Source organism: Juglans microcarpa x Juglans regia, chromosome 2S (assembly GCF_004785595.1).
Source record: "Juglans microcarpa x Juglans regia isolate MS1-56 chromosome 2S, Jm3101_v1.0, whole genome shotgun sequence".
NCBI lineage: Eukaryota > Viridiplantae > Streptophyta > Magnoliopsida > Fagales > Juglandaceae > Juglans > Juglans microcarpa x Juglans regia.
Window position 1 is genome coordinate 1,708,988 of NC_054597.1, and position 8,577 is coordinate 1,717,564.

At 38.1% G+C, this 8,577-nt stretch overlaps 2 protein-coding genes and 1 pseudogene across 2 annotated transcripts; 2 read left to right on the forward strand and 1 right to left on the reverse strand.

Moving 5' to 3' along the window:
* The first annotated feature begins 704 nt into the window (after positions 1-704).
* LOC121252704 lies at positions 705-3,696 on the forward strand. Its single transcript, XM_041152476.1, has 3 exons — positions 705-1,022; positions 1,260-1,320; positions 2,577-3,696. The coding sequence occupies exons 1-3, from the start codon at positions 951-953 to the stop codon at positions 3,440-3,442; spliced, it is 999 nt and encodes a 332-aa protein (XP_041008410.1). The 5' UTR covers positions 705-950; the 3' UTR covers positions 3,443-3,696.
* Positions 3,697-5,022: 1,326 nt separating this feature from the next.
* LOC121252705 lies at positions 5,023-6,474 on the forward strand (annotated as a pseudogene).
* A 1,048-nt stretch (positions 6,475-7,522) lies between these two features.
* Positions 7,523-8,577, reverse strand: LOC121252706. Its single transcript, XM_041152477.1, has 3 exons — positions 8,418-8,577; positions 8,124-8,302; positions 7,523-7,768 (listed from the first exon to the last, which is right to left on the reverse strand). The coding sequence occupies exons 1-3, from the start codon at positions 8,475-8,477 to the stop codon at positions 7,693-7,695; spliced, it is 315 nt and encodes a 104-aa protein (XP_041008411.1). The 5' UTR covers positions 8,478-8,577; the 3' UTR covers positions 7,523-7,692.

Sequence of the window (8,577 nt, forward strand, 5' to 3'; positions counted from 1 at the left end):
GACATGGAATCGTGGATGGTGTGCTCTACACACATTACCAACTTGATAATAAGATAACTCTTAAATATATATTACATAAGTTGATGTAATTGAAGATAGAAAAAACTATTGAGTTTTAAGAAAAAACTATTGAGTTTTACTATTTGGAAATGCATCAATATATTACTTATTTCTAGACTTATTATAATTGAGAAAAAAATAGTTACAATTGTAAATTATATAATTGTCACGTAATAAATTTTATATTTTATTTATTTTTTTCAAAGCAATTATACGACATTTGTGTAGAATGTATATATAATTACTCAATTAGGATATGATCTAATTGGTTCCGATTTTTCTTGTGTGTTTGCTTCAAACACGATAGAGCATGGAGAGAGTTTGGGCCGCAACCACCAGCAACCAAATCAAATCAAGTTAGAGGCCGCGGGGCCCAAGCCCTGATTGTGCTGATCGGATTTGTGATATCTAGCCGTCCACATGTCCTCCTCGTATACACGAACAGCCTCCTCGACGAGGAGGCTTGCACGTTCGGCATGCTTCATTTTTCACGCCATTTCTGCCCGGCCAGCAACTAGATTAATAACGTAACAGGCTAACTATACGAAGCTCCTATATTACAAAAAGGCCCTAACCACCTGCAGCTGGATAGATTTCAAGGTCATTATGGTAAAATGGCAGCGTTGATTTCAAGGTCATTGTGGTAAAATGGCAGCGTCGAAAAAATAGAAGAGTGAGGGAGAGAGCGCAAAGAGAGGGGCTTCTGTAATATCCACTCCCTGCCTATCCCTCCCACCTCTCTGTCTCCTTCTCTAGTCAAATAAGTTCAGTTCATTTCGTTCCAATTCAATTCCATTCAACTCTCTTACTCTCTTTCTCTCTCTCTCCGAGATACGTCAAATTAGGGTTTTTGCCAATCCATTTCATTGTTCTTCTTCGACACAAATTCAATGGGTTCCGAATCAATCTCCGCCTCTCCTGCCCCTGTTGTTCTCCCCAAAGAACTCAGCAAGAAAAAGAGGGTATATTTCAAAAACCTCTCTCTCTCTCTGTGTCTGTGCTAATGATGCTCTGTTTGGTTGCCTAGAAAATGCCGTGAAAGAGAGAAGATATTATTATTATTATTATTATTATTTTTTTTTTTTTTGCGGCATCTTGTCATTTCATTTCGTTTTCATGTTCCTTTGGAACCCGGCAACGAAATTGAAGGTTAATCGCGTGTCTTTAATTATGTGCCTTAATTTTTCTCGTTTCTGCAGACAAACAAGAAACTGAAGCAGAGCAAGCTCGATGTTCGGCGTGAGCAATGGCTTTCTCAAGGTTCTCCTTTGATCTCTTTTTTCTCCTCAAATAGTTTGGTTTTGTAATTATTAAGAAAGCTTTCTTTATTCTATGTTTTTAATCACAATTCGAATGCACCGATCAAATTTGTTATTTGAGCAAAAAATACGTTTGTGGTGTGTTCGTTCCTGAAGAATTGGTGTGAAAACGGAACTTTTCTTTTCTCCTTATCCCTTTACAAATAGTTGAGTTAATGAATTGTTTGTTATTCTCTCTCTCTCTCTCTGAGCGATGTATCTTTCCTTGTAGAAAAGAATTAATATTTTATAGATGCATAGTTGTGTGGATCTCACTTCAATAATAAAAAATGCGAGTAATGAATCATGCAGATTGCTATCATGAATTGAGCTATCTGCTATGAAATCCATGAGAAATTCTCCTGTGCTCTGGTTTGTTGTTAAAGACTTAAAAGTCTATATATAATGAATAAAATCTTCAGGTTCTATATTTTTGTATTTTTGGATCCAATGATTCTTGATTGCACTATTGGCTTGAATGATATGAGCTCTTCTCTCTCTCTCTCTCTCTCTCTCTCTAATTAAACACTGAGAACATGACTCTCCACTAGATGTTGTCCCGGCACTAGTTTTGTGTTTCAATGTATACGTTGACTAGAGACTAGACAAATTTCCAAAATCCAGGCACGAGAGGATGGCTGTTTCATGTATTTGTGATTTACGTAGGTTGGTATGTAGGAGATACTGTTGATGGATGTGGATGATAGAGGGAAAGAGGATTAGCAGTATAACTTTTGGGATATAGCATTGACAAAATAGTTTTATATGCTTGTTATTCTTTAAAACGTTAAGAGTGAGGTGGTCTCTTTAGGTATTCACACCAGGGTTTGACAGTGTTTTGTCTTAATAGATGTATGAGATACCGAATCCTAACAGTGTTAGGTTTCATAATTCTGAGTTTTGTTTCCTTTTTCCTCTCTAATTTCTCCATCGAATTGAGGATCAAGTTTTTTCTCGAACAACTTTTGCTATAGCCTTAATTCAGGAGAGACAAGATTGGTCATAATTTCTCCTGTAGTGTCCCGTGAAGCTTCTCTACTTCTATTGATCATAAGCTCAGTCCTAGATGTGAAACAAAATAGTGAGTATGATCTTTCTTTCATGTTTTCAGGAGACAGATGTGTGATAAAGATAGGATTTGAGAATTAGCTAGGCAAAACGGATTAGACTGAAATTATTAATTCATATGTTCATAATGGAATTGGGGTTGTATTGCAGTTAAGAACAAAGGATGCAAAGTGGATTCAACTGGGAGGGGTGAGTCTCACCCATCAGCCATGCGAATGGCCAATGTGCAAAGTGGATCTCTGAACAATCTGGGAATAAGGTCAAGAAAAGATGAGAATGAGGGCTCCGACATCCATAGAAGTGATTTGGAGTCCCTGTTGAACAGCCCAATTGGAAGCAGTTTGGATCGCAATGATTCAAGGAAGAGTCTAGGTCGCAGCAGCAGCAACAGCAGCACGAGCAGTCATTGTTACTCTGGAAGCACCAGCGAGGTAGAAGAGGATGATGGATGCCTGGATGACTGGGAGGCTGTTGCAGATGCTTTGAATGTGAATGATAATCAGCATGAACCAATTCCAGATTCTATTGACAACCCTGGAACTAGGATTGAATCTGAAAATACTGGAGTATTTAGCAGTAATCATGAAACGAAATTGTTGAAAGAAGAGAGCAGGAAAGCTGTTTCTGAATCAAGTGGGAATTGTCGAGCATGGAGACCTGATGATGCTTTCCGTCCGCAGGGTCTGCCCACTCTCTCCAAGCAGCACACTTTTCCAATGAATTCAGAGTGGCATCGTGGCACTGGAGCCATCACATTTGCATGGCAAAGCATCAAGCCCGAGCCTTGTTCATGTCCCATCTGCTATGAGGATTTAGATATCACAGACTCCAGTTTTCTGCCATGTTTGTGTGGATTTCGGCTATGCCTTTTCTGTCACAAAAGGATTCTTGAGGCAGATGGGCGATGCCCAGGCTGCAGGAAGCAGTATGCTCATATAAATGCTGATATGTGCTTCAGTGAAGGGGTCCCTCCTTTCCAAGTTCCTCGTTCTCGCAGCTTGAGTACTAGACCTTAGAAGACTGTTTCTCTTCTCAGAAAGATCATGTACATGCTCTCTCTCTCTCTCTCTCTCACAGGTGGTAGTCACGTTTCTTTGATAGGGTTTTGAAACATCCCAAGAAGTGAACTGGACTTTTATGGAGTGATTTTTACGTGTATTCTGTTTTGTGTATGTTGATGTAGAAAATATATGCTGCGGTTAATGCGAATACACATACATGGGGGGTGGTACAGAGACACCGAAAATATAACATTCAAGTTCTTGATTCACGTTTCCTATACTGTTTGTGTTTTCTTCAGTTTTGACTTAAAAAAGTAGTTTTCTTCTGCTGTGAGGAAAATTAATAGTTGGGTTTTGGGTTTAAGCTTCTTTAAAAATGTTCCTGTTTGAAAAAATAAAATCTTTACTACTCACAGATTTTACATTTAATAACTGGTTCTTTTGTCAGTGTTATCGTGTACTTGAAGTATCTATCTTGTAGGAAGCATTGATGTGGCATTATAAGTGGCTAAAGATGCCAGGTGGCCAAGAATAATAATAACTAATATGTATATATATAACACTTGTTCAAAGCACGCCGTCACAGCTCATAGCTGCTTAGATCATTCTCAATGAAATAGTTAAATGTAAAATAAATATACTTTTTAGCTATTAGGACAACAAAACCGTCTATATTGGATGAGGCAAAGGGTAACTGCAGTAACTTTTAGTTATAGAAATTCTAAAACTAAAACCAAATTTGATGTATACTGTAGAACTATTAAATCTTTATTTTATTATTTCCCTCTTGGATACCTTCTTTTGGGCATGCTTTAATTCTTTTTTACTTTTGTGTTTATTTTATTTTATTATTGCTTTTGTGTGTGCACGCTATGCCCATATTTTGATGAATTATGTAGTACATTTCCATTAACCAATTAAATAAATTAGAATATGACTACTATTTAACATATAATCATATAATAAGTATAATGATAAAATATGATAAAATTAAAAAAATTAATTATTTTTTGAAATTAATATTATTTTATTACTATATAATGAATAAATAAATAATTTGATGTGGAGATTTGATGTGAATATAATAGCCTAAGTCAAATTTATCTCATATTATTTTATTGTTATATAATGAAAAAATGAATAATCCAATATAGGAATTTGATGTGAATGGAATAGCTAAAGCCAAATTCATCTCATATTAGCTAAAAATGAAGTTTGGTTTTAGCTAATCCATTGAGAGTGCTCTTACAATGATGAATTTAGAGGGAATGAATGTAAATAACGCTTAAATATGTACAAAGGCAGAGCATGTGGTCACAGACTCACACGGCTCACTTCAATGGAGGAGGAGGAACGGGAAGTTGGATAAAGGGTTTTGCATACATCAGTTACTATTCATTCCCGCACCTTACAATTGACAATTTTTTTTTTCATAAAGTGTGAGGTGTGGAATAGTGAATAGTAGTTGATGAGAAGAATTATTATTAGTAGAAATGATAAAGAAAATTCTGAGAATTTACCCATTCGTTCAGCCATACATTCCCTTCACAACCGCTGCCTCTCTCTTGCCTTCGTCGTCTTCTTCTTTTTCTTCCTCTCCACTTCTTGACCATTTCAGTTTTGTGTCTCTCCTATTGATCATATACAATACAAGTTTCTCTTTCTAGTTTCACTTCCATTTCACCCATTGTCTCGGTTTTTTTAAGGTTCATATTCCATCATAAGAAATATAGCAACCAATTGATATTATTTTGATTATGTTTCTTCCGAGAGCTAGTTATGCTGTGACCATTTTGGCTTCCACGCTTCTATCGTCTAACAGTTCAATTCGATCATTTCCTACCAAGTCGACATGTGTTGGAGAAGAATCACACGTTGGATTTGGCATGTCTATTCAATTCTCAGAGTACCAAAACGAACCCAAATGCGTTGCCTTGGCAAGAGTGAGTATGCTCTTTGTCTGTGACCCTTCACTTGTTCACATTGCCATGGCTATCGATTTGCAGTATTTGAGAGGCTTTGCCTGATTCTAGCTTGGTGAATATAACATAGCTTACTCGAATTGTACGGACGACGTTCCCTTCCGTGAGTTACAAAGTTTACATCTTCAAGGAAAGTACAGTCTAGAGTCTGATATCATCTTCCATTCATCAGACTCTTGATAACCCATTAAACTATGCAAGAAGCTACTTGGCCGACATACTTTAACCCTGTGTTGAATGTGTAACTTATCTAGATTATGATGTCATTGTTGTCGACGACATCCAGAAGCTATGGAGGATTCCTCTGACTGGGTCAATAATGATTGGGGCTCCCGAATACTGTCATGCAAACTTCATTAGGTACTTCTCTGATGAGTTTTGGTCCGACCCTGATTTAGCCAAGGTTGTTGAAGGGAAAACACCTTGTTATTTCAACACGGGTGTGATGGTGATGGATTTGGTGAGATGGAGAGAGGGTGACTACACAAGAAAGATTGAGAAATGGATGGAAATTCAGAAAGAGAGGAGGATCTATGAGTTCGGTTCTCTTCCGCTTTTGGTGTAGATGTTGAGGCAATTGATCATGGATGAAATCAGCATGGGCTTGGTGGGGACAATGTTGTGAGTAATTGCAGGTCTTTACATCCAGGTCCTGTGAGTTTGCTGCACTGGAGCAGTAAGCCATGGGCTAGGTATGATGGGAGGACACCATGCCCAGTTGATTATCCTTGGGCTGCTTATGATCTCTACAAACCCCAACCACACAGACCATCCTCAGCACCACCATCATCCAAAGTAAAAACAACAGTGACTGACACATTCTTCTAGTACAGTATAATGCGATTCCTTAAATTCTTTATGCAATCAATGATATTCATTTGTGTATATAAAGAACCAGCAAACTCAGTGGAAATTTTGTATCGGATTTTGTTTTTCAATGGATTTTGGTTGAGAACAAATTTGGCAGTGAGTTGTCTCATGGAATGGGAGAACCCCATACTTCCAGTGTAGATTCTTAAGACCAGGGAATGTGTAATTTGTCAAGTTTAAACAGCACGATATACATTCGTGACAAATCTAGGCCCAACAGTAATAGTTGAACTTTAGCCTGAATGCATGGCTCTTTTGTTATGCACCTTGCAAGCTCAAAAAAACATATTACACCTCGACATTTAAGGATCACATACGTCATTCATACGACTGCATGGGACTATGAACTCGACGTTATAAATGCGACCCTAGGTGTGAGTTTTTTGCCAAGTGGTTCTAGTTAGGGCTCCGTATGGATCGGGTTGGGAAGTTTTTAACCCAACCTGACCTCTATCGCCATCTGGTCGACCAACTCAAACCAATTATGCTACAAATTACAAAAACCAAACCAACTGGAAAGAGATCTGGGCCGATTTGGGTTGGGTCGCTGGTTTGAGCTTATACTGTCATTGGACATATGTTTGTTGAACAATTGATTTGTATGTTTCACACATCAATAGAGGAAGATCTCCCTGTTGCTATAAAGGGATTGAAATCAACAGAGGAGCGGCTGAGGAATGTAAGGGAAGGCCCAGAAGGTGGGGGGATGTGGTCCTTGGACACGGATTAAGGTGGGTTGGGGCCGGGGTGAGTGGTAGAAGCCCACCCAAGGAGGGAGAGTAATGAAGACATCATGCAAGATGAAGATAATAGTGGGTTTTGTAGGAAAACCCGAAGAGCTTACTAAATTTATGACAAGGGACCAACAAATATAAATGATCCTTTTTTTTTTTTTTTTTTTTTTTTTTTTTTTATATATATGTTAAGTAACCTCTCCAAGGCAGGACCTTTTGGACCCATTCCTGCAGAGTAAACTTCGATCCCGTGCACTGCATCCTCGAAAATTTCTCTGCACGAAACTGGTTAAATCGCTGACTTTTCACTAGAGAGTGTGACCCCAAAGGATTGTTTGCACCTATAAAGTGAACCTTGAATCTTGAAGGAAATGATACCCCAAGACCAAGGCCTTCATCACTTTGGCCAACCCCTTGGAGTTAATATAAATGATCATTACAACGCACGAAAGCTCGGGGTTGCCTCAAGTTCATAGGTTCGAATTGGGTCGCAGGTTGGCAAACTGAGATGGAACAATGTAAAAGCATTAATAACTAAATGTGGTACCCTTACATGATTTTTACTTTAATGATAATTATTGATACAGATATAGGGGAAAAAAAATTTCAAACGGAACAAAACAAAAAGATGAAGATGAAGATGAAGAGAATGTACATTTTTTTTCCCGTTATCTTCTCTTCACAACAATCCAACGACACAACTCAAATGCAACATGTTTTCCAAGCCCCTTAAGTGATGACCCAACAACATACACCTGCATGGAAAAGTTGACTTTAGCATGCGATACCAAATAGAAGTTGATCAAGTTAATATAAGACAGGATGAGACTAACTGCCTACGCTTCACCAAAAGTGAAGAATATCAATTCTTCTATATACAGTTGGTAGATACAACTGGCGTGTAGTCGTCCATGTCACGTCAAATTTAAAATAAATTGTTTACTCTTTCTCTAAACGCACATGTTCTCTCTCAATCTCTCGCTCCTCGGGTTATCTCTCTCTCTCATCAGCTCGGTCTCTCTCTCATCAAGTGTTTCCATGTTAGTCCCATTTACACGCCGTTTGCACCAGACGCTTGCAACAAGCGTTTTTCAAAGAATATATACTAACCAGAAAAGCAGCTTTGCTAGGTAATTCTGAGAAGCACCCATGCTGTCACAAAATTCATCATCACCATCTGGGTGGTTGTCAGTCCTCTCCTCTTTGAAGAATCTACTCAATACATTTTGAACAAGTTGTTGAATAATTTCTTCAACTTCTAATGATGACGGACGGGATAATTCAGTCGCCTAGTTGAGATATCAATCGCAAAAAGAAATTTCAGATGTAGTACAGGTTTAAGACCGGTTGGGGAAAAAAAGAGAGAGGCTTAACACCATTAGCAAAGGAATTTTGAGTCATTACCATATCAGGATGCAAGGATCGCAGGTACTCTAACAAAATTGTTTCTATTTCCTCTGCCATTTTCTATTTGCAATTTTTTCTGCTTCTGGGCAGTAACTTCCCGAAGCAAAATACACCAGTTCAGCTTAAAGTGAGATTATCAAGCACCTTGGCATCTAAA

Bases quoted from the DNA above. Each gene is read 5' to 3' on its own strand.
- LOC121252704 (XM_041152476.1), top strand. From the start codon at position 951: ATGGGTTCCGAATCAATCTCCGCCTCTCCTGCCCCTGTTGTTCTCCCC. The intron at 1,023-1,259 runs GTATATTTCAAA...TCGTTTCTGCAG, and splicing joins AACTCAGCAAGAAAAAGAGG to ACAAACAAGAAACTGAAGCA. The intron at 1,321-2,576 runs GTTCTCCTTTGA...GTTGTATTGCAG, and splicing joins TGAGCAATGGCTTTCTCAAG to TTAAGAACAAAGGATGCAAA.
- LOC121252706 (XM_041152477.1), bottom strand. From the start codon at position 8,477: ATGGCAGAGGAAATAGAAACAATTTTGTTAGAGTACCTGCGATCCTTG. The intron at 8,303-8,417 runs GTAATGACTCAA...TATCTCAACTAG, and splicing joins GATCCTTGCATCCTGATATG to GCGACTGAATTATCCCGTCC. The intron at 7,769-8,123 runs GTTAGTATATAT...TTTTCCATGCAG, and splicing joins CTAGCAAAGCTGCTTTTCTG to GTGTATGTTGTTGGGTCATC.